Source organism: Ambystoma mexicanum, chromosome 1p (assembly GCF_040938575.1).
Source record: "Ambystoma mexicanum isolate Mex_15411 chromosome 1p, UKY_AmexF1_1, whole genome shotgun sequence".
NCBI lineage: Eukaryota > Metazoa > Chordata > Amphibia > Caudata > Ambystomatidae > Ambystoma > Ambystoma mexicanum.
Window position 1 is genome coordinate 737,112,204 of NC_090921.1, and position 24,996 is coordinate 737,137,199.

The 24,996-nt window shown below is 49.8% G+C and overlaps 1 protein-coding gene across 2 annotated transcripts in view; it reads left to right on the top strand.

Annotated features, from left to right (window-relative positions):
- The window catches only part of ZNF687 (zinc finger protein 687), a 514,459-nt gene extending 490,698 nt beyond the window's left edge, over positions 1-23,761 (top strand). For both annotated transcript variants that reach the window (XM_069650250.1, XM_069650253.1), the window contains exon 9: positions 18,877-23,761. In XM_069650250.1, coding sequence (XP_069506351.1) covers positions 18,877-19,413 — 537 coding nt within the window. In that variant the 3' untranslated portion in view covers positions 19,414-23,761. The remainder of the gene's footprint in view (positions 1-18,876) is intronic.
- Positions 23,762-24,996: the final 1,235 nt, after the last annotated feature.

Consider the following 24,996-nt stretch of genomic DNA (forward strand, 5'->3'; position numbering starts at 1 on the left):
CCAGGAGATCGTAAGTTTACCCCATTTCCTAAGATCTGCTGTAAACCGCTGAAGGAGCGGAGGAAAGTTGGCTTCAAATAAGTCATTCAGGGTTCTAGTAATCCGTATGCCTAGATACTGTAGTGTAAGGTGTTCCAGTTTAAGGCCTAGTGGGAGAAACTTGAGGTCATTTTCTACTGTGGTTCCCTGAAGGGGGAATAGGATGGATTTTGCCTTATTTACTTTAAAGCCGGAGAATTGACCATATTCGTCCATCAATCTAAGAGTATGGGGGATGGACTCTGCGGGATTGGTTATGTGGAGGAGAATGTCATCCGCGTAGAGCGCTATTTTATATTCTGTCAGACCTAATCGGATCCCTTCTATCGCGGGGTCAGCTCTTATCCTTCGTGCAAGAGGTTCTAACGAAAGGGCAAATAGGACCGCAGAGACGGGACATCCGTGTCTAGTTCCTCGTTGCAATTCAAACCAACGGGAATATTCTCTGTGAACGGCTACCGAAGCTGTGGGAGATGTATATATTGCCTGTATTCCCCTCCTAGCTTTAGGGCCTATTCCAACCTTCTGCAAGACGGCTCCCAGAAATTCCCACTCCACTCTATCGAAGGCCTTTTCCGCATCGATTGACAACAGGACGGGGTCCCCGGGGAGATCGCGGGCCACGTGGATGAGGTGCAATGTTTTGCGCATGGAGTCAGCCCCCTGTCGCCCTAGTATAAACCCGACTTGATCTGGATGAACCAGGTGGGGCATTAGCGTTTCTAATCTAGCCGCTAGCACCCTGGAGTACATTTTTGCATCAAGGTTAAGAAGGGATATCGGATGATAAGATCCACACTTTTTGGGGTCCCTACCCTCTTTGGGAATCACTGTTATCAAAGTTTTTTTTAAAGGAGTCTGGGGCCTGTCCTGTTTCTAGTATTTCATTGAATAGATCCGAGAGGAAGGGGGCTAATTGTTTGGCGAACGTCTTATAGAAACCAGCAGTATAGCCATCTTCTCCTGGGGATTACCAGAGTGTTAGTCGTTTAATCACATCCTGAACCTCCTCTTCAGTAATTGGGGAGTCCAGAAGCTCAGTTTCTGCGTTCGATATCGTGGGCATAGTGGTTGATGATAGGTAGGCTGATAGGTCCAGTTGGCCAGGAGTTATTTCAGAGGTGTAAAGCTTCTCATAAAAATTGGCGAAGGATTCTGGGATATTGCAGTGGGTATGGAGGGGGGGGACAGTATCTTTGATGATTTCGTTCACCCTACGGTCAGCTCTTTGTTCCCCAAGTCTAGCAGCTAATAAAGCATCTGCTTTATCTCCTTTCTCGTAAAATTTCAGTTTTAGGAACTGCAGTTTGCGCACCACTTGGTTGTGTTCTAAGAGCCGCAGTTCTTCCCTTTTTTGCTGAGTTTTAATTTTTCCGGGGTCCACTTTAGGTTCTTTTCTCATCTCCCCCTTTAATTGACCTATATCAGCCCTTAGCCTTTGCTCTATGATCTTCCACTCTCTTCTTAGCGGACCCTTCCTGTATTAGGACCCCTCGCCATGTGGCCTTCCCTGCCTCCCAGACTACTTGTTTGGAAACCTCCCCATCGTTATTTGTTCGAAATTTCGGTCTCCATGTTCGTCTTGAAGACCGGGTCATTCCAGAGAGTCTCATTGCACCGTCATTTCCCTCCCATGATGGGTAGATCAGCCCAGGAAATGTCTACCAAAACCATGTTGTGATCCGACCAGGTTATCAGAATGATATCTGAATGTTGTGCAGTGGTTGTGAGGTCGTTCGTTATGTATATATAGTCAATGCGTGTAAATGTTTGGTGGGGGTTCGACTAGAAGGTGTATCCAGCAGCACCGGGGTGCATTATTCTCCATACATCCTTCATGGTGTACAGATCCATTATCTCAGCAAGGTCGGTTCGTCCCCCTTTAGTCTGATTTCTTGTTTCTGGATTTCCCGGTTTCCAATCGATACCTGGATCAGCCCATTGGTTGAAATCACCCCCCAGAATGACGTGCCCCGTGGCCTCCAACATTATTTTTGGGATCACTTTCTGGAGGAATGCAGTCTGACCAGTGTTAGGTGCATATACAGTGGCAATAGTCACTTTCACTTTGGCTATTTTCCCCGTAATCAGGAAGGTCCGACCTGCCACATCAGACCATGTCTCTTCCACCTCAAATTGGATGCCCTTCTTGAGCAAGATACCAACCCCTCCCTTTCTCAGTGGGCCCGAGCCCCAAAACTCCAGTCATCCCTGCTTCCCGACGATGCTTCGTTCTTCCCCTTTGGCAAACTTAGTCTCTTGAAGGAGCATTATGTCAATGTTGGATCTGCAGAATTCCATTAGCACTAACAACCTCTTAGTAGGAGAGTTCAGCACTTTTTGGTTATCAAGGGATGCCATCTTCGAATGTCTCTAGAGTGCCTTTCACTACTGGCGACCAGACAGTTGTTTGATCCTCAAGGCCCCCATCAACGTTGGTGGTGCAAATAAATTCAAATGCTGCTATCATAATTTCAAAATCCCTTTCCCTCAGGAGTTGCTGAGGCTCAAGCAAGCCCAGGAACTGAGGGTGCTGCATTGGCAGCTTTTGACGGCGTCCAGAACGGACTTGGTGACATTGTTCTGTCCATTTTCGGACCATCAGTGGGGACCGTTACCTCACGGTCCCAATCAAGTGTTCCACCTCAACATAAGGGTGAGCCCCTATCCCATTCCCCCCCCCATCATATATTACAACAGTAACAGCAATAATCGTACAAAAACATAACGTTACGTGCGTTCCCAGGGTCGTCCTGCGAGAGTTCGTGCTCCCTCTTGCTTCAGAGGGGTGCTCATCATCCGACGTCCCTATGGCACTTGACCTCCAGAATTCCGGTCTCCATAGGTTCAGCGTCCTGTGTTTCATCCATAGACGTTAGTGCGTAGGTTCGTAGCATGCGGGAAGCACGTCCTCATTTTCCATTATCAGGTGTGTTGTTGGGGCGTCTGTACTTTCTAGATCCTTTCACTCTTTTCTGCCTAGGGCCCTGGTGTTCCCATTGCATTCCAGCACGCTCATTGTCGCCACTTTTATTGTCTTTCGGGCCTGTACCCAGAAGGATGGCAATGCATTCCCTAATGTCTTCCTCTGATCGAAGGACGATTTTCCTGCTCCCATGCTCAAAGGTGAGCGAAAAAGGGTATCCCCATCTGTATCGTGTGCCCTGGTCCTTGAGCCATTTTGTCAAAGGGCTGCAGAGGCGTCTTAACGCTAGCGTGAGCGAGGATAGGTCCTGGAAAAACGTAATTTTGGGCCCCTCCCATCGTGAGTGGACCGCCGGATCTGGCCTTCTCAAGAATCCTGGTTCTGTCCTGGTATCGGTGGAATTTGGCCAGGACCGAGTGGGGACCACCAGGCGGTCCACCGGCTCTGTGTATCCTTTTAGTTTTGGGTTCATCAATTTCTTCATCAACCGTTAGGATTTTTATGATATTGTGGATCGTATCTTTGAGATCCTTCTCGGTTTCACCTTCGCGTTCCGGGATTCCAAGAAAGCGTAGGTTATTCCTTCTTTGCCTGTTTTCTAAATCGTCGAGAGTCTCAAGAGTGTCGATCGAAGCCTGGTTGTTTTCGACACCTTCCAGTCGTTCCTCAAAGCTGTCCATTCTCTGGGTGATTTTATAGATTTTGCCACCGAGATTGGCACCCATGTTTTTTATCTCACTTAGCAATGCGGCGATGTCTCCCCTAGTGGCAGCGGCCCCGCTTCCGAGGCCTCCAGCGACATGGTGGGAGAGTGTGGAGCGGTCGGGGAAGGTGGGGCGTAGGCGAATCTGGCAAGTCTATGTCGCACGTTCATAGAATGGACCCAAGGATCGTGTGCCCCTGGATCGGGGGGCCTTACCCTCTGCAGAGTCGTGTGGGGGCTCTAGGAACAGTGCAAACTAGAGAACTTAGCTTGAGACACGACTCGATGTGGAGCCAGTGAGGCCTTCAGTGAAGATTCCGTAGAGCCGGGGAGTCAGTCTTCTGGCGGGAGTACCTACAAAAAGCACCCTGTGGGAGGGAAGGGCCAGGTATATTCCGCTTTGGTACATAGTTCGTGCTGAATTGCCGAGAACCAACAGCTCCGGGCGCCTGTAGGGGAGGCACATGTGGCACCAGGGTATTAGTGGTATGCAGTGCACAGAAGAGGCAATACATGAGTTGAAGAGGTTTCGCCTTGTGCGGCACGTGAACGATTAGGGTGCACTTTTTATACCAATCTTCGCAGGACAGTGTTATCTGGTGCCACTCAGTGCAAAGGTTGTGGTGATCTCCATTACAGGGTGCCGCTTGTTTCCCAATTAGTCATGATGGGAGAGCACGGGCTGAGTTGGCATGACATTTTGGTGAAGCCATACATTAAGCCAGTTGGGCCCACCAGGGTGGTGTTGGCCTTCACAGGGCTGGGTCGTGCGAGCCACGAGGCTGTGGTCCCTTTTCTTTAGCCTGGGGCTGTTGACTCATGCGTGGGGGCGCTCAGAGCGTATATTCGGTGAGGGTTCTAATGGGCTCCGGGTCCAGGAGTTCAGGGCACAATGGCAGGTGGGTACCGTAAATCTTCCCTCCTCCTCCTCCTCGGGCTCACCGTATCGACGGTCCCTGGGAGGGACAGATCACTCGCAGGGGGGCCGCGAGCGGATGGGGCGCAGGTGCTCGCCCACGCAGCGCCTCACTTCCAAGGGTTTGGGGGGAGCGCTGTACAGCGATGCACCACGCTACGTGGGCTCGCGGGGAGGCTCCTCACCTGGGTCCGCTAAAGTGCGGTATTGGTCACCGGAGGCATGGAGCGTCGGAAGCAAGGTAGGAGTTCTCCTCGCGGCCCCCACCTCCCTCCGTGTCCTCACAGGGGAACTCGGGCAAGCAGGCGGGGAGAAAAAGGAAGCAGGGGGTGGACAGGGGAGGGACCTCACAGGCCGTTCGTCCAGGCCTCGGTCTCCCATAACCACCACCGCCAGGCAGCTGCATAGTTCAGCCCAAGTTTCGGTTTCGTTTCACGGGTGACAGGAGGCGCGGTTCTTCGGACGTCGATTTCTCAGCTTTCCTGTGGCCGAATTGGGCCGTGTTTTCTCCTGCAGGTCGGGGGGGTCCTTACAGATCAGTACCTCATTTTATATCTCAGAGGGGGGGGTTGTGAGACGGGGGCTCAAGTCGTCTCGGGGACCTGGGGCAGTGGAGCTCACACGAAGGCTGGGGTCATCCGTGCGCCCTCTGGTGGCCAATCGGTAAGTACTTTTTAAACCCTCCAATGCACAGTAGATTAACCCTTTCCTGGAGGAAAGGCAAAAGTACAAAGTCAGAGTTAAGAAGAGAGTGGAGCAAAGTCTGGGGGAGCTGAGGGTCTTCTTGCAGGTAAGTATAAGTCTTGCACAGTGTTTGTAGAAATGTTTGTAGAGATAAGATTCACTTGAAGGGCCACAAGCTGGGAGGCTTGTGAAGGGCAAAGCCGCAAGCAACTGCAATGGCAACCAAGACAAGTCTCAACTGAGAACAAGCAAGGCTACACAACAAGAGGTAAGTCCTATTAGGTTTGCAGTACCTTTGGTTAGAAGAAATGGTTCCAGGTGGCTTCTGTTCCCGTACAGCTGGCACCTCGTCTCCCGCAGACTAAGGGACAGGAGGATTTAATCCACTCCTGGATGAATCTCCTTGCTCCAGTCGGTCATACTTTCTGGAGAGATCATCAGCATTTTGGTGATAAACCACTGAAGGCTGATTGGCCATCTTGACAATTTAGGATTCTCCCCCTTCATCTGCATTAACTATCTCAAGGGTTGGTGGTCTGTTTGAATTACAAAAGTAGATCTATAAAAGTATGGTCTAAACTTCGTCAAAGACCACACAATTGCTAAACATTCTCTTTCAATTGTTGCTCACCTTGTTTCAAGCTCCACCGTTTCTACTTACGACAACGGGTATCCGTTTCGGAATTCTTCTACGACCCTCAAGGGTGAAGTTTTCGTGGAGTTTACACTTCTTGGAGGATTCCGGAAGATCTGCGGCCTACCTCAACAGACATGGCCCAGGACAAGGGAAGCTTGACACCCGGATCCAAGCTGTTCAGGTGCTGCCCGGGATGCAGATTGCAGAACGTTTTCAAGGAGGATGAGCACTCGCGTTGTCTCTACTGTCTTCATGAGGACAAGACGCACGTGGAGAAGGACTGGGCGTTCTGCAAGAACCTTTCGGAACGGACCAAACAAGATCGTCGTTCCTGCCTCGCCGCCTGGCTGGAGAAGGGCACAGCAGGTGAGAAGGCGAAGAAAAAGCCTGAACCGGCTTCTAAGTCCTGTGAGGGCGCCCCGGCGACGGGGGCCCAACAGAAGGCCAAGCACCGCGAGTCTGCGGGCACCGGGGGCGCCGAAAGGTCGGACTGTTCGGCTGCCAGGCAGGGCGCTACTTCCCCGGCACGTTCGACCACGAGCCAGCGCTCTGGTTCGGGGAAGAGGAAGTCCGAGATCCCAGGTAAGCCGCTGGAGCGGACCCAGTCGATCTCGAAGGGGTAGCGAGGTGCTGACCCTCCCCCCAAGCGGAAGGCCCAGGACGCACCTAAGGTGGTGAGGGCCTTGATCCATCCGGCAAAGGCCTCTGTCGAAGTGGTCGCTGCGACCCTGGCGAAGCCGGCTGAGACTACGCCAGTGGAAACGGCCTCTGGGCCCAGAGTATCCCTGCCACCGCGGAGGGAATCCTCTTTCCAGCCCATCGTTAAGACCCCCGTGAAGCCCCCGGCGGAAAAAGAGGGGGGGGCGGTGGCCATTACAGACTCAGAATCAGCCTCTGAGGAGGAGCTGGTGGAAACCGAGAAGGGCCTCAACGAGAGGTCCATAGGCCTCAACGAGAGGTTCATGGGCCTCAACGAGAGGTTCGAGAGGGTTCGACCCCAGGGGGCGGTCCCTGCTGACGTGATCGAAGATGGTGTCGATGGCGACGTAGAGGGCCCAGTGGAACGGCCATCCCGTCCGTCGCAGCCATTACCCGAGCCCCAGGATAGCTCGGCAGCCATTTTGTTGGCAATCCAATCCTTATGTACCGAGATAAAGACGAGATTACCACGGACCCCGACTGAGGATCCAGAACCGGGCCCGTCGGGAAGCCCTCCGAACAAGCGGAGGAGAGTCCACCCCGCTCTGCCCTTCGTGCCTGCGAGACCTGTGGACCCCTCGTCCTCGCCGGACCCTAGAGAGGATACAGCGACGGACACAGCGGCGGGGACGGAAGATGACAGCGGCGATGACACAGCGGACATCCCGTCATCACCCTCCTCCCCCCCCCACCACCCCCGGCGGGCTTCCCCAGCTGACAAAATTGGCTCTTTCCACGCCATGATAACCAGGGCATCCGAGCTCTTCCAGCTCTGCGCTGAAGAACAAAAAAGAAGGGTTTCTGTACCAACGACGAGAGGCCAAGAGGAAGACGGTCCTCGCGGCGCCTTTGCTTGACGATATCTGGAACGAGGGGCTTGCTGTCCTCAAGAACCCTTCCACGGCACCCGCCAAGAGGGACAGGTACGAGAAGTACTGAGTCCCCGATGCCGCCCCCTTGTGCCTCAGGGCCCAGCCCACGCCAGACTCTGTCGTCTCGGCAGCGGCTAAGAAGAAGGCAGCGGGTGCGGCGGCTTCAACTTCCACTTCCCAGCCGGACAGCGAGGGCAAGAAGTTGGACTCCATGGGACGACGAGTCATCTCGTTGGCAGTGACGACGATTAAGGCGGCCAATGCCTTAGCGATCGTGGCCCGCTACGACAGGGAGCTCTGGTTCAAGATAGCTCCCCTGCTAGACTTCCTACCTGACAAGAGGGCGGAGGCCCTAGAAATTCTGCAGGAAATCGAGGTGGCGTCGGATCATGCCTTAACGGTAGCAACGGACATTGCCGATACTGGATTTCGCCAACTGGGCAATGGAGTTTGCCTCCGACGACGAGGATGGCTCAAGGCGACAGACTTTCGCCAGGACGTCCAGACCAGAGTGTTGGATATGCTGTTCGATGGCAACAACCTCTTTGGTAAGGCGGTGGACGAGTCTCTACAGGCCATCAAGACCGACTCGGAGACGGCCCGGGCCCTAGGGGTGCTTCAACAGCGACGGCCCTTTCGGAGCTCCGGAGGTAGACAGGGTGCCTCCAGAGGTTCCAGCGGTGGCTCCTCCACTTACCGCCAGGCGGCCCGCTCCTCTTCCCAGGAGGCCTACAGAGGTTGCGGCAAGAAAGGGGGATCCCGCCGTCGTCGGCAAGGCGGCCTCCAAGCAAGACTGACCCAGCCGTGTTGTCGGGCCCCCACCGAAGCACACCGGTGGGAGGCCGGCTGACGAAGTCCGTCAGCGTGTGGGAGTCCATCTCCACCGACCGTTGGGTGTTGGACACCCTGGCCAACGGGCACTCGCTGGAATTCTAGAAGTGCCCTCGCATTCCTCCCGTGGCCAGGAAGGAAAATCACATCCCTCAACTGCTGTTGGAGGTAAGGGCGATGCTCAAGAAAGGTGCCATCGAGCTCGTCCCCAGAAGGCTCCAGGGCTCCGGAGTGTACTCAAGGTACTTCCTCGTCAGGAAGAAGACAGACGGTTGGAGCCCCATCTTGGACCTGCGTCGCTTAAACAAGTACATCAAGGTGCAGAAATTCAGGATGGGCACCCTCCAGCACGTGCTGGGACAGCTGGAGGAAGGCGACTTCCTATCGTCTTTGGACCTGGAGGATGCTTACTTCCACATCCCTATTCTAAAAAGGCACAGGAAGTTCCTCAGGTTCGTGATTCAGGGGCGCCACTACCAATTCAGAGCCCTACCGTTCGGATTAAAGTCGGCACCCAGGGTTTTCACCAAGTGCCTGGCACCAGTGGCGGCACGGCTGCGTCTGCAGGGGATCCACGTTTACCCCTTCCTGGACGACTGGCTAATCTGGTCAAGGACAAGGGAACTCGCCGTCGAGCACACGACGAGGACCGTCCGGTTGCTCACGGAGCTGGGGTTCGCCATCAACTACCCCAAATCCTACCTGGTTCCATCGCAAATAGCACGGTTTCTGGGAGCGAAGCTCGATACAGTGGGGCAATTGGTCTCCCCTTCAGAGGAGAGGACCAAGACCATCGCTGGCTTCAGGCGAGGGGCTGTTTCGAGTACAGGATCCCTCTCGACGAGGAGTTCCGTCGGGCGATCCTATGGTGGGGCATCCGTGCTCACCTCACGACGGGCACAGACTTTCAAATCCCGGCATTTCAGGAGACGGTGACGACGGATGCCTCTCTCGAGGTTTGTGGGGCCCACACCGGAGACCTCCACGCAAGAGGCCTTTGGCTCCCGGAGGAGAGGTCTCTCCACATCAACATTCTGGAGCTCCGAGCAATGTTCTGGGCTCTCAAGCCGTCCCACAAGGGCGAAAGTGGTGAGGATCTTCACTGACAACACCACCACGATGTTCTATATACGGAAGCAAGGAGGCACCAGATCCCCAGCCCTATCCAAGGAGGCCCAGGATCTGTGGCACTGAGCCATCGCCCAGGGGATGTTTCTGGTTCCCTTCCACCTGGCAGGAATAAAAAACACCATCGCCGACTCACTCAGCAGGGAGCTGCGCTCGTGCCACTAGTGGGAACTGTGCCAGGATCAAGTGGATCGACTCTTCCAACGATGCGGCAAACCCCAGATCGACCTGTTCGCGACGGAGACGAACTCCAAGTGCCAGAGGTTTGCCAGCAGGTTCCCACAGCCGAGGAGCATGGGCGATGCTTTCTCGTTCCCTTGGGACGGCCTGTTTCTATATGCGTTCCCTCCGTTGCCGTTGCTGCTCCGCCTCATCAACCAGCTCAAGAAGTCCAGGTGCAGGATGATCCTCGTCGCACCGGCGTGGCCGAGGCAGATCTGGTTCCCGGACCTTCTGGACTTGTCAACGTCCCTACCAGTCAAGCTGCCGGCGTACGCGGATCTTCTCTCCAGAGAAGCAGGCGCCATTCTCCATCACGACCCACAGTCTCTGAACTTGCAGGCCTGGCTCCTGCAGTACTAGAGTTTGGAGGGTACGATATCCCGACTGATTGCAGAGAGGTTCTTGTAAAGACCAGGGCGTCCTCAACTCTCAAGTGTTACGGTCATAAATGGAAGAGGTTCTCTGGCTGGTGCCGTGCACAGAAGATTAACCCTCTGCGGGTTATGGCCCCTCAAGTGCTGCCGTACCTACTGTCGCTGGCCAAAGCGGGACTGGCTCACGCCTCCATAAAAATACATCTGGCTGCCATCTCCCGATATTCCAGGACTACGGGACGGGCGTCCTTGTGGTCTCATCGCCTGGTGAAGGAATTTATGAAGGGACTGTTCCGATCATTCCCGCCGATGAAGGCTCCTGCCCTGGCGTGGAAGCTTAATGTGGTGCTGACCAGGCTCATGGGAGCCCCATTCGAGCCTATGCATTCGACGCCTTTTGAAGTTCCTGTCATGGAAGACAGCGTTCCTTGTGGCCATCACCTCTGCACAATGAGTGGGAGAGATTCAGGCCCTATCTTGCAAGCCTCCATACTTGACTTTTCATGACACGAGGGTGGTGCTGAGGACGCACCCCTCCTTCATGCCCAAGGTGCCGTCGGACTTCCACCTCAAAGAGCCCTTGGTGTTACCAGTTTTCTTCCCGTCGCCTTCGACGCCGGCCGAGAGGACTTTGCATTCGCTGGATGTAGCTAGAGCGCTGAAGTTCTACGTGGGCCGCACAAAGAGTTTTCGGAAGACATAACAACTGTTTGTGAACTTTGGGTCTGTGAATCAAGGGAATCCTCTCTCGAAGACTTCCATTTCCAGATGGCTCTCCGGCTGCATCATGCACTGTCACCGGTTGGCAAACCGACCGCTGCCCGGCCATCAGAAAGCCCATTCGACCAGAGCGATCGCTGCTACCACGGCGTTCCTGTCTGGTGTGCCTCTGCTGGACATCTGCAGGACTGCTATGTGGAGGTCGACTCACACATTCACAAGATTCTACTGCGTCGACCGGGACTCCAGGGAGGAGTCCAGGGTCGGCCAAGCAGTGCTGCGCAACCTGTTCGCTTAAGGTGAGCCTGGTGAGGAGGTAAGAGATGCTTAATGTTGAGCCTGTTGCCACCTCCCGTGGTTGTGTATACTGCTATGTATTCTTTTATTCATGAGCATGTGAATCTATACCAGACCCCATGCTGGAGAAGGAATAAGTTACTTACCTGCAACTGTTGTTCTCCAGCATGGGTCTGGCATGGATTCACATGCAAACCCTCCCACCTACCACTCTGCGGCTCTTCACTTGGTCATACTGCCACTTGGCGTGCTACCAAATCTGAGGATGGCTGCCAGAGGCGGGGCTTAGGGAGAGGGCAGTCATTGGCTGGGGGCAGTATGACCCAGAGATCAGGATTGGTTACTACTAAGAAAGACAGATCAGAAACGAAACTGATTGAGCATGTGAATCCATGCCAGACCCATGCTGGAGAACAACAGTTACAGGTAAGTAACTTGTTCCTTATCTCCTGAGGCACTACAAGTCTTCTGTAGTCCCCTGGGGTAGACTCTATAGGCTCACTGTAAAGGAGGCTGTCCTCCCAGTACAGCCTGTGCTTCCCTGGCTCTTGCTCATCCAGCTGGGAAGCTGCCTGTTGGCGAAGTCCTTCAAGAGTAGAACACTCTCTTTGACCTCTGCTGAAGTCTGCTTGCAGAAGGTGGCCCCTGTATGGCAGTCTGCAGCTCAGGATGGTCTTTAGGATCCAGATCTCTAACAGGGGGGAAGAGCTTCTTCCAATTCTGTTTCACCAGTAACTGGTTCACCATCCTCTGGTTGGTCCTCCCACTCAGCCTCAGCTGGTGGAGGGGTCACAGGTGTGACCTTGGACTGTCCTCTCTGGGATATCCTTGTTTTGTGAACAGGGTGATGCCTTTCTTTCATCCTGAGACCTGGGGTTTCCCCCTAGTTTCTTTCCTTGTCTTGGAAGGGGGTTGTTCCTGTGGACTGGGAGTTATAGGTACTTCTGTAACTACCCACTGAGAGTCATACAAAGTATGCTCTCTTCCTAGTCTGCTCCTGCTTCCTTTTACTGGGAGGCCTGTGGGTGCTTGATACAACTCAGAGCTTTTAAGTCATTCCCCAACAGGACTCTCCGAGGCACCTCATTCTGTAGACTATTCCTATTGTTGCACTGGATGAGAGCTGGTAGTATTGGAACCATCGGGACAGGGCCTCCAGCAAGGTTAGTGGGACCTGTGGGTGCCTTAGCAACATCCTCAGGTTTGAAAAAGGTTTCATCCAACACTGTGATGCTTGCCCCAGTGTCTCTAATGGCAGGGGTCTCCTGACCATTTACAAGTACACTGTCCTTGTAGTATTCTTTTGTGTTATCTGGTATAGAGTTATACACATCTACATTCTGCTGTTCCCACAGACCCAGGGACACTAAGGAAACACAGGCAGAGACTCCAATGGGGTCTTCAGCCAATAGTTGAAAGTTTCCACTTGCCATATGTACTTCTCCCTCAGGGATGAAGTTTAAGGAGGCAGTGTGGATCCCTGAAGATTTTCCCTTACATCTGGGATCCCCTTTCACATGGTCAATTGACCCACAAGCATAACATTTTCTAAATGTTTTGACAAATGGGGGCGTCTGCTGACCTCACTCTGGTTTGGCACCAGAGGTTTCACTAGACTGACCTGGTTTCCCACATGGTTTACCCTTATATTTGTGGCCCTCTTTTGGGTGGGAAGTTTTAGGATTCCCTTTGTCGTCTTTCTTGGGCTGCTTCCCCCTCATCCTTTTTATGAGTTGCCCCAGAATCCTTGTGAGTAACCCTGTTGGAAACCCACAAGTAAGCAGCCTTTGCTAGCTTCTTGGGATCAATCTCTTTTGAGTCAGCCAAGTGCTGTCTCAGCTCAGGAGAGCAGGCATCAAAATTAGATTCCAACAAAAACAGATCTCATTCCTTCAAAAGAGTTTACTCTGTAACCCTTAACCCAACCATCTAGGTGTTTCAAACATTCACTCACCCAGGTAGCCCAAGGGGTACCATCAGTCTTTTTGAGGGTCCTAAACCTCTTAAGGTACTGGGAAGGAGTTTTCCCAAATCTAGTTATCAAAGCTAGCTTCACATTTTCATACTCCAATCTTTCAAGTTCTCCCACCTCCATTACAGCATCAGTTGCAACCTGGGGGAGCCTAGACAAAAGACAAGGAATCAACTGATTCCCTGTGAAACCCTGAATCCCATAGTTATATTCAAAAGCACCCAACCAATCCAAAATATCAAGTTTCACATCATACATACTCACTGCTTCTTTAGGCATTTAAGGTCTCTTTGGACTGGAAGACCTAGAAGACTCTGGGATATAAACATTTTCAAGAGACAATTTCTTCATTTCAAGAGCATGTTGCATTTCCATTTCCCTTAGTTTGATGTCCTGATGTTTGGTTTCAGCTTGGAGTTGTAATCTTTTGAATTCTAACTCAAGTCTCATTTTTTCAAGAGAGACAAATTCTGGGCTCAGTATGGGACCTGGTAGGGTCTTCTCTGTCCAAGCGAACTTAGCCTTTCGGCACTGCAGCAGGGCTTCAACGGGCAAACGAACAGTCCAGGAGTTGCAGCAGGCGTCCTCTTAAAGTTCTTCTTCATTTCCTTCATCCAGTGGTCGACTCTGCCTTCCAAGCCAAAAGACTCACCTTTTATTCAGTTCTCTCCCATTCATTCCAGCCCAGCTGTCAGTCACCCAGCAGGCTGGCTGTCCTTGCCGGAAAGTCAGCCGGCCAATCATCAGAGTGCACCTCCCTCACTTCCTTCCTACCCCAGACACTCTTGAGTCAGAGGTGGGCTTTACTAATGAATCCCGCCAAAGTCGAAATGAACCAAGAGACTAAACCTGGTTTGGCGCGCAGAGCAAATCTCAAGGACCTTTCCACAAAGAAATGGCAAATATAGAAGACCAGGGGCCATTTTGACAAAGATGGCTCCCATGGGCGCTTAACTGTAGCTGCGAACGCAGCCCGCAGTAAAGGCACCCCATGGTAGTTCAAACGAAACCACTTCCACAAGCCATTCAGTGCGAAAAGGGTAACATACAAAATGTTACATGAGAATCTAAACAAAGGGGATACTAGGTAACCCCTCCAGTACTCTATTGTAAGATCGGATGTGCTGGGTCTTGAAAGTTACAATGGTAAGTAAAGTCAATTTTTCTTTACTGCTCTTGGAAACCGTAGTTTATCCAAGAGAAGGTATTCAAACCTTTCGAAATCTGAAAGACTTCCCTGTGCCACTGCACTGAAGGTGCTATGTGACACAATGTAAAAGATGATGGCTATGGAGTTTGTCAGACTCCACAATCAAAGGAAACGGTGTATAAAATCACATTCAAATACATGGGAGAGTGGGAAAAAGGGGCACACTCTCTCCAGGTTAAAAAAATCAAGTCATCAAAATCCAGCAAAGTTGCTGGGGGTCTCTAAGGTGGAGGGAATTAGCACATGTCTGAGAATTCTCCCTAACACGTGTATCAATTATAATACACTTCAAAACACACTCTTGGTGTCTCTAAATCGGATTATACCCATTGGGGATGGCACACAGACACTAGGACACCGTGGACATTGATTTATCACTGGTACATTTAGAGCAATACTGAGTTTGGTGCAAAGGTTAGATATGGGAATAAAACAAATGTTAACAAATAATTCATAAACAGGTAAGTACTTTTAAAACCTTCCAATGTCAAGTAAATGTAACCATTTCCAGGGGGAAAGTTAAAGGCACAGAGTCAGAGGTAAGAAGAGTCTCTCCGGGAGCCAGGGCAGCCAATGTTAGTTGAGCAAAGTCTAGGGGAGCTGAAGATCTTCTTTGCAGGTAAGTAAAAGTCCTGCACAATGTCTTTAGAAAAGTTTGTAGAAATAAGATTCACTTAAAGGGCTGCAAGCTGGGAGGCTTGTGAGGGGCAAAGCTGTAAGCAACTCTGCAAGGGCACCCAAGACAAGTCTCAACTGAGAGCAAGTAAGGCTAGACAACAAGAGGTAAGTCCTTAGGTTTACAGTACCTTTGGTTAGAAAATGGTTCCAGCTGGCTTCTGTTCCTGTACAGCTCTGCAGATCCTGGTGTTCCTGGGCCACAGTCGTGGGGACAAGAGGGAGGGGTTCCATGTAATTTCATCGTGCAATGTTTTTTCGCAGAGGTTTTTAATGCTGATTTTTTAACCAAAAAATTAATTGAATTTTTTTTTTCATTTGGGGTTTTCCCCTACAAACCCCATCCCCTTTAGGTGTTTTGCTATTCTCGAACACCCACACCCCATATATATTTGCCTAAGCCCCCTAAAAATTTGAGTTCGTTTTCATTAAAAAAATCACTCTAAAAACCCTGCGAAAAAACATCCCGCGATGAAAGGTCATTGTACTGAGGGAGTGTGTCTGGGGACTCCTGCACTACAATGGGAAGGTCAGTGGCAGCAATGGGCAAACTTCAAGTCAGCAGCACTTTGCGGTTTCAGCTCCTGCGGAGGTTACACCTGTGGGCCCAGAGTCTCCCTGCCACCTCGGAGGGAGGCATCTTTCAAGCCCATTGAAAGAACCCCCACGAAGCCCCCGGCGGAGAAAGAAGGGGGGGCAGTGGCTGTCCCCCTTCTAATAGCAACACTGCGGTTCTTGGATACCACTTCGGACTTTCCTCGCATCTGGGGTACAGCACTCTTGAAGTGGCTCAGGCTCGATCAGCCCTGCTTCAGGGACGTCCGGAGGATCTTCCTGGAGCTCGGGTCTGATTTAAAAGCGATTCACTATGTTTGGTGTTCCTCTCCCTGGCACTTCGGTTCCAGCAGCAGCGAAAGTAAAGCCAGCTTCGAGAGGATGGCCAAACTAGTTCACTTTGGGGTTGATTGGTCCCACCAACCCAAGGGGAGAAGTCGTCCTTGCAGGGCTTCTATAGTCAAAACGAATTCGGAGCTTCAGCACAGCAGAAGGGCTTCAACAGGCAAACCAACGGTCCAGGAGTTGCAGCAGGCGTCCCTTCCAGTTTCTTCTTTGGATTCCTTCGTCCACTGATCCACTGCGCCTTCCAAGCTAAAAGCCTCGCCTTTTATGCAGGTTTCTCCCATTTATTCCAGCCTAGCTGTCAATCACACAGCAGGGTGGCTGTCCTTGCCGGACAGCCAGCCGGCCAATCGCCTTTGGGTGCATTCCTGTAACAAAGGGGATTAAGCACAGGGAGTATCGGGCACCTCCCTCACTTCCTGCCCCCCGCCAGACATACTGGAGCCAGAGACAGGCTTCATTTGTGAATCCCGCGAAAGACGAAACGAACAAAGGGACCAAACCTGGTTTGGCGTCCAGAGTAAATCTCAAGAAGGACCTTACCGACAAGAAATGGAAGACTGGGACCTTTTTGACAAAACGGGCACCGATGGGTGCCTTAGCGCAACTGCGAATGCTGCCCGTGGTAAAAACACACAATGGTAGTAAAAAGTAAACCACTGCCACCAGCCATTAATTGTAGAAAAAGTAACATAAAAATGTTACAGGAGAAACTAGACAAAGGGGGGATACTAAGTAACCCCTCTATCACCCTATGGTAAGATGGTGTGTGCTGGGTCTAGAAAGTTACAAAATTAAATTCAATTTCACCTCACTGCTCTTGGAAACCGTAGTTTCACCAAGAGAAGGTATTTAAACCTTTGGGAAATCTAAGACTTCCCTGTCCCACTCACTGAAGGTGTCACAATGCAAAGATGATGCCTATGGAGTTTGGCAGACTCCAAAGTGAAACGAAACATAGAGACCAAATCACAGAGAAATACATGAGTGGGAAAACGGTCTCTCTCTCCAGGTTAGAAATTCGAGTAAAAGAGCTGGGTGTCTCTAAGGTAGAGAGGAATTAGCACAATTCTGAGAATTCTCCCTGACACCAAGCTGTCTGAGTTTTCTTAGCTATGTGTGTCTTGAAGTAGACTTGTTTGATGCGGAACCTGAGGGAATTGGCGCAGGGTCCTCCCAATCAAATGGGCCCACTTACTGCAGTCATTGCTCTGTTGGCAGGGGATGTGTGTGCAGTGGTAGTTGTTGGCGTCTGCATTGGGTCCGGATAGACTGCAGTTCCTTGCCCTGTAGTGATGGTTCCTGATGCCTTACCGCAGGATGGCCCAGGCACCTTCGGAAGGATGACCACCACAGGTTCCTTGATGAGAGGAGATCCCCAGGACATGACTAAAACGAGCAGCGGTGAAGAACACCTTGATCAGAGGGTAGCAAGTGACACATGTGGCAATGAAGAAGACTTGTCTCCAGGAAGGCCCCTCTGTGTCGGAGAGTAGCAGCAACTGCAGGATGACTGGTATTGGCCACAAGCAGACAACCTGGGTATCAGTACACTGACAATGCCCTGTTTGAAGCTAGTCAGCCCACCGGATGGTCTCGGGATGCTTCCAAAGGCTTCTCAAGGCGGGATATTTGGAGCAACCCATGGGTCAAAGCAGTGACCTGGGTCTTCTAAAGATCGATGCAGTAAGGCAGAGCCTCACCGGGACATGGCTGGAGTCAATGCTAATTGGTGTCAGTGGTAGTCTTTGGGTCTACAGCTGGCTGCTTCTCTTCATTGTGATCTTGGCTTCAGACAACTATCTGAGGCGCAAGTGCAGGACGACTCCCTTTCCCCCACATTCGAGCTGAAGTTCTATACCAGCCCACCAATGGTAAGCATTTGCACCATTGAAACTGGTAAGGGCTGGCCAATCATGAGCAACCGTGCCCCACATCTGCCCAGAAACAGTCAGCCCCTGGCTGGAATGTATATCGTGCCAAGACCGTTCCAACCCCTGAATCGGCCAGGATGCACACAGGACACTTTGTCCGGTAAACTCAAATATCTGCCCTGGAAGGGGCTTACCTTACCTGGCATTCCAGTCCTGAGAAGAGGGGGTGAAAAACACATGCTATGACCATTTTCGGGTTGTGGCACTGAAAAGGTCAATATAGGGTAACATTGAAAAGGTGCACCATGTAAAAGCGTGCACATGGTAAAAAGATATCCACTTTCACCAGACTATTTTGAACACCTCAGCAAGTAAATATTTTTTAAAAAAATACACCACCGCATAGTGAAGTGCTGCATGGGTACTTTGTTGTTTTACTGTAGCACAAGACAACGGGATACAAAGGGTTCTTGCAAAGGGGACAGGGCCGTATGAGCAAAGCAAAAAAGGCTTCACTTAAATCCAAAAGTCAGGACATGGTTTAAGTCCTAGTAAAATGGTGAGGCTCGGGGAGGGATCCATTGATGTCAATGGAGAGAAAGCTGCGAAAAGAACATCTCTTCTAAAATGTCAAATCAAATTTAAAAAAAAATGCTGTCTCTTGTATTCTTTTTTCGTTTTGATGGTACCGCACAAATGTTTAGTCACTTGTTGAAGAATTCTTGGTGGCTAGGAAAGGATTTCCTTTTGCCAATTGTTTATGGTATGTTCCCCTGTCTGAATTTGTACTGAGTAACATCTGACACAAACCCGAAGCTATTGCAGCTTCAGTAATCATAAAACAGGTGCATATTTCTTTGCTCTAGTGGTTTTTTTTCTTGCTGTGGAGTTTTAGTATTTATATGCGGCAGGGGAGGAATTGGGACGGAACAAGACATGTCTTGCCAGAGCCCCGGTCCGTGTAGACCTGGGCAGGAGGGGCAAGAAGGGGGATAGCAGAGCTTACAAGTAAATTTTGTCCATTTCCAGCACTAGAATGTAGTAACTTTACAATTCTGTTTTTACAATGCTTTGGCTTTCAGCGTGATTTGTTGAGCCCTCTTTGTAGCGGATCTTTAACATTTGCCCTCTTTCCGTTTTTCAACCCATTACTTTGAAAAGTGACATAACTATAGCTTTTGACTTTTGCTCCCCCAGATTTCCCTGAGGAAGCGGAAGCTTTCGTCTGAAGATTCCTGCAGTGAGGAACCGGACAGCACCACACCACCTTCAAAGAACTCGAAGGTGGACAGTGCTCCCACAAGCCCCAATACAGACAACATTTCCAAGAATCCCAAGACGGACAGTGTTTCGAAAAACTCCAAGGCAGAAAAGAAGTCATCCTACCGCTGCCGCAAATGCGGGTATGTTACCCATGACTCTGTGGACTTCCAGGAACACATCCCACAGCACCGGACAGACGGGAGCTCTCACCAGTGTTTGGAGTGCGGCCTTTGCTTCACTTCCCAAGGCTCACTGAACCGTCACCGCTTCATCACCCACAAGATGAAGGGATCTGGTAAAAAGGAGGAGCGGGAGCCGCAGGCGGGGAGCCCAGGATCGCCCGTTGATGGCAAGCTCACCTGCAAAGTTTGTAGCAAGAGCTTTGACAACCAGCTGAACCTTAAGACACATTTTAGGACACATGGTATGGCATTCATTAAGCAGCGGCAGACTGTCAGTGCCGAAAGCTAGATCCAGCTGCACCCTACCTAACCCCCTTGTAAATATGTACATTTATATATATATATATATTTTTCAGCACAGAATTTTTAGAGCAATAGGTCAGGTTCACATCCTATCAACTGTTCATCATGGAAAGCAAAAATCATCCTGATCAAGCTGTCCATCCCAACAAGGTTTTCTTTTTATATATATCCCAACTGAATGACCGGTGCTGGTCGCAATTAATTTGTGACCTTACTGGCCCACTACAAACTGCTTAATGGGCTGCTGCCACTTTGAGGCAGGGCACAGGGGCAGTTCATGCACTTTTGGGGGGGGGAGAGGGGCTTATGACAACATTTGCAGCCTTTTGCATTATGACTGCCCTGTGGTCACACCTCCAGAAGGAGCTCTTACCCGGTCGTCTGTACCCTGGGCCCGCCATTCTGGATAATTTGGCATTTTCCACTCTCTTCACACTAATAGCGATGCTTTTTGTGACAATCGCACTAGTACAGCCAACGTTTCTTGGACTGGTTCCTGTCTAAATTGGTAACCTTTTCCTTCTTTCTAATTGTAAAACATTGTAATTCCTGTATTTATAGACTTTGGGAATAAAGGCAACACCCCCTAAGAAGGCCACTCTCCTGTATTGAAAAAATCGCTTCTTTGGTCAGTATGGTTTTTCACCTGCATTGTTCATATCCAAGATGCAGTAGACTGAAAACCCTGTTTTTTTCATCACAAACTTTACAGCTGCGCCATTTAATTCCTGCATTAACAGTTTGGGAGGAAATGCTGTCTAGATTAAAAGTTGTCAACCGTGGACACATGGAGACTCACACTATAATTTCATCTTCCCTGCTTCGCATTATGGGAGCCTGGCCAAACCACTTCAACTCAGTGTGCCACCGTTCCTTTATCTGTCATAATTGAAAACTCTTAAATGCTGGTATTTAGCTCTTTGGAAGGTGTCATTTGTTTATTGGATAAAGCTCTAGACAGTGGATGCAGTGATTTGGCTGGAGGTTCGTTCCAAGCATGAATTTCAACAGACTGGTGACCCATGAAAAGCTTAACAGGGCTGGTAGTGGTGGTAGAAAAAGTTAGAAATAAAATAAAACACCAGTCCTTCTCCCCAAATGTTAATCTAAAATCCCTTGTTACAGTTACTGGCTCCTGTGTATTTGGAGGTACAGACTTGGGCTCTAATATGATGTGAAAGTTGGAATCGGCTTGATATTGCTTTGGAGAAGAAAGCCACGAAATGTGGAACGATTTGCATGACTCCTATAAATTAACATGTAGCTCTATTTTAAAGGGACATCCTTGTACACACATAATTGATGAGTCTTCCCATGCTTCACCCATCTATCCGCTGACATTACTAGGCTTCTGCTGGAACGTCTGACAATTATACACCTACCTAGTTTGAAAGGTATTTTAAATGAAGTGGTGAAAAAGGGCAATACAAAAGGGAATGTAGTGGTAACAGAGTGTTGGGGCAGGCGAGGGGTGATGTTGCTCTGCCATCCTTGCACTGTTCTCGGTATCTATGAACACCTCGGCTCTACCTTGGAACTAAATGTAGGGGATCGGTCATTGTACATTTTCACAACAAAGGATGCACACCATACACCATATTTGCCCGATTAGGTGGGCAATGTATACCTTCACACACAACAAAAAAGTAGAAGAGACCACCCCCTTAAGAGATTAGAATGGTATGGAGATAATGGGCCTCCTCACAAGTTGGGTGGAGAGGTAAAATGTGGCGGTAACGCTATTACTGCCACATTTACCGCTCCGCCCAATATGGAGTTCGGCACAAAGTGAGCGTTTTACCTCAAGCTTTTTGCTGGAGGTAAAAATCTCCCCTTTCCGCCTGTTTTCGGTGATATAAGCAGAGCACTTATTGCGCTAATAGCGCCAAGAAACCCCCAAAGGGAATGGGGATTTACCTCCCCATCGCAACTCGGTATCTGGTGCAAATTGCGCAGGACCGAGTTGCGGTAACGCTAATAGTGTTGGGTGGAATTGCGCCGGGATACCGCCAAACCCCTGATGAGGCCCAAAGTGAGAGAATGTGTACTTGATGTCAACTATGCTGAGCTCTGCCGCTGCAGTATTCATCCTCTCCTGGCTGGAAAAAACACTTCTCTTTGCCATGGCCTTGATTTCACCACATTATTCAATCACTCGCCTAAGCAAAATTTTAAAAAACGTAACAATTGTGTCCAAATCCTTGTTAAGGTCCTTCTTGCTGCCAGTCTTGAATTAGTCCTGCAAACATAATTGTGCTCCCTTGCTGATGTCGCAGACGAGTCCCCCTCAAGCCAAAGCTGCAGCCCACTGAGGTAAACGGTCACTGTCCTCACGCCACTTCTTTCCCTCTCGCCCAGTGCGCTTGCCTCCAATTGGTAATCTGTCCAAGGACTTCAAGGGGTCCAGCTCTACTGATCGTGTTAAGGGGGGGTGGGGGAGTCTGGTGCAGAGGTACAGCCAATTTCCAATAATTTAGAAATATCCTTAACATAACTAATGCCCCACAGCTCTCCCAGTTCAGGATCTAGACCTTACACCAGGCTGTGGAGACTGTTCTAGAGCAGACTGGCCTGTGTGCCAGCCTGTCATAACTGTATATAAGACTGCATCTCTACAAGGCGGCCGAGGAGGTTATTGCTTAAACTCATCTGTTGTGGTCAGCATAAAAGTATACCTTTTGCTTAAAATGTCAATCACAACTATTTAAAATCCATTCTGGAATACACAATAGCCCTGATTTAAGACCAGGAGTTTGGGGGACAGGGGATGAGGCAACAAATGGAACATGTGGGATGCCCTGCTTTTAAACTGCCTCTCCAGCATTAAGATTCATTAATTGTTATTTATGGAAATGTATGATTTACCTTGCCTTTTTAAAATTTTGACTGCTGTGTCATGAGGGATTCAAGGGCTAAGGGTACACAAAGGTTTGCCTACTAAAGGTGACTGTGTTTCAGGGAGAGTTGGGGATTACAGATCCTAAGAGAAGACGTTGCCCCAATGTTTTAGGATGTGTATGTTGATCTGTTAAAAAAAAAAAAAAGTTTGATTAGGAAACTAATGACACAATCCACGCTCCAGGAAGGTGTGCAGTGGGCTTAGATATTGGCACTGCACCAGACTGTAAGTAGGCAAGACCATGGAGCAATTCTCTAAAGGAAGGCAAGAACTCCCTAGCAATTCACTTTTTTGAACTGTATTTAATATTTTAAAATAAAAATGTTCCACACTTAAGTGTTTATCCCATCACGTCCCTGAACTGGGTTTTAATTACACAGTTGTCCTAGGTTTAAATACGAGTTTGAAAATAAATCCCCATAGTAGCACCTGAGTGTCACACTAGAGTTCAAGACATTATGTGTGCATGGATGGGACATCCCAGTTAGGCTTGGCTCCTCCATGTCAAATGTAGCTCACTGATTTGAGTGTCTGCTACAGAGATTTCGCATAACCTGCTGGTCACTGGTTTGAAACATGGGAAGACAGTCTCTGAGGTTAATTAAAATAATGGCAACACAGATGGGTGATAACCTCCTATTCTGGAGGGCAGTTCAGTTTGCATTGTCCACTTTTTAAATGGTCAATATTCTATTCTAATCACATGTCTATGCGGCCTCCAAGCCCCAGTAGCTGGCATTGCAGGTATAACCCCTCCCACCCATTCTGAAATGCAGCCATGCTGTCCTGTTCCTTGTTGCCTTGATGGATTGTTCACTTTTACATATGGGTCATGGTCTAGCAGTTGTGCAGTTTGAATCTGTTTATAAATACACATGAAAATATTGTAGGCATCGACCATGGGCGTGTTGGTTATGAGACTATTAAGCTGCTGAACTGCTGCTCAAGGTAAGTTTAATATGGAAAGATAGTCCTTCACATAGTGAAATGAGATCTCATGTAAGGTATACATACAGTGCTTCTCCTAAGAATTATGTTGCTAAAAGAGAAAAGGTGCTAGTTTGGCCTCTGCAATCAGTTGATTTGAGTCTTTTCGGTCTACGAAGCAACTGCATGGATTGATGGTAATGTAATCAAATCATTGTGATATCAAAGGTTGTTTATTGGAATCAGACCAAGTACCCACGCAAAACCAATTGCGCACTTTTAATTTTTTTAAATGTACAAAGTGAATGTTATGTCGTGTATTTCTCTTTGCTAAAACATTGCTAATCTTCAACAAAAGTGAACCTCTCTCCTTCACTTCCTCCTTCCTTTCCACAGCCAATTGTGAACCTGAAATCGGACAGTTAAGTTCATAAACAAGGAACAAAAGCTATTAACTGTTTATGCTGAAGGATAACTTTTTTAATTCCTGAATAAAGCAACACTTTAATTCTGGTGTGCACATTTATTTTGTGTACATAAATGCTTTGGTTTTATCATTATCTTTACAGGTAAAGGGGGGTGCAGAGAGGAGTCGAACCTCCTTCAATGATGGCTTTTACTAGGCCTTATTTCAGTTCTCTAGCATGGGTTCTTGCATGGATTCACATGCTCATGAATATTCCCCCTCGGCAGGCTGGGAACCCTTGGTAAAATTAAAGCAGTTTAGCTCCAAGCTAATAAACTATTATTCTCCAGCATGGGGTCTGGCATGGATTCACATGCTCATGAATATTCCCCGTCGTCAGGCTGGGAATACTCGGTACAGAAAAAATCAGTATCAGTTTCGTTTCTGATCTGTCTTTCCTAGTAGTAACCAATCACTGATCTCTGGGTCATACTGCCCACAGCCAATGACTGCCCTCTCCCTAAGCCCCGCCTCCGGCAGCCATCTCAGATTTTTACCGCACATTCAGGTGTTGGGAGTCCTCATGCTATAGCTCTCGAGCTTTTGCTGCATTTTCGCGCTTTTTCAAACAGAATTTCTACTTTTTCGGTTAAATTGAGCCTCAAGCTCCACCATCTTTACATCCGATCAACGGGGACCCGTTCGGAAGTTTCTACGCCCCTCAAGGGTGAAGATTTTGTCGAACAACGCTTTTGGAGGATTCCAGAAGTTTCTGAGGCCTACCCCGGACATGGCCCAGGAGAAAGGGAGCTCGACGCCCGGGAAGCTGTTCAGGGCCTGCCCTGGATGCCAGCTGCAGAACGTGACTAGCATTCCTTGTGCCTCTACTGTCTTCACGAGGACAAAACGCACGTGGAGGACTGTGCGTTTTGTGGGAACATGTCGGAGCGGACCATGAGGGACCGCCATCTTCATCTCGCCAACTGGCTGGGGGGAAAGAGCCTGTCGGGTGAGAAGAAAAAGAAGAAATCTGAGCGGTCTTCTAAGTCCTGTGAGGGTGCCCCGGTGACGGGGGCCCAACAGAAGGCTAAGCACCGCGAGTCCGTGGGCCCTGGGAGCGCTGAACGGTCGGGTTCCTCGGCTGCCAGGCAGGGCGCATCCTCCCCGGTGCCATCGACCACGAGCCAACGCTCTGGCTCGGGTAAGAGGAAATCGGAGAACCCGGCCAAGCTTCTGGAGAGGCTCCGGTCGATCTCGAAGATTTCGGCTGATGTGGAGCGAGGTGGGGAGCCCTCCCCCCCAAGGTGAAGGCCACAAGCACGTAGTCGGTGACTTAG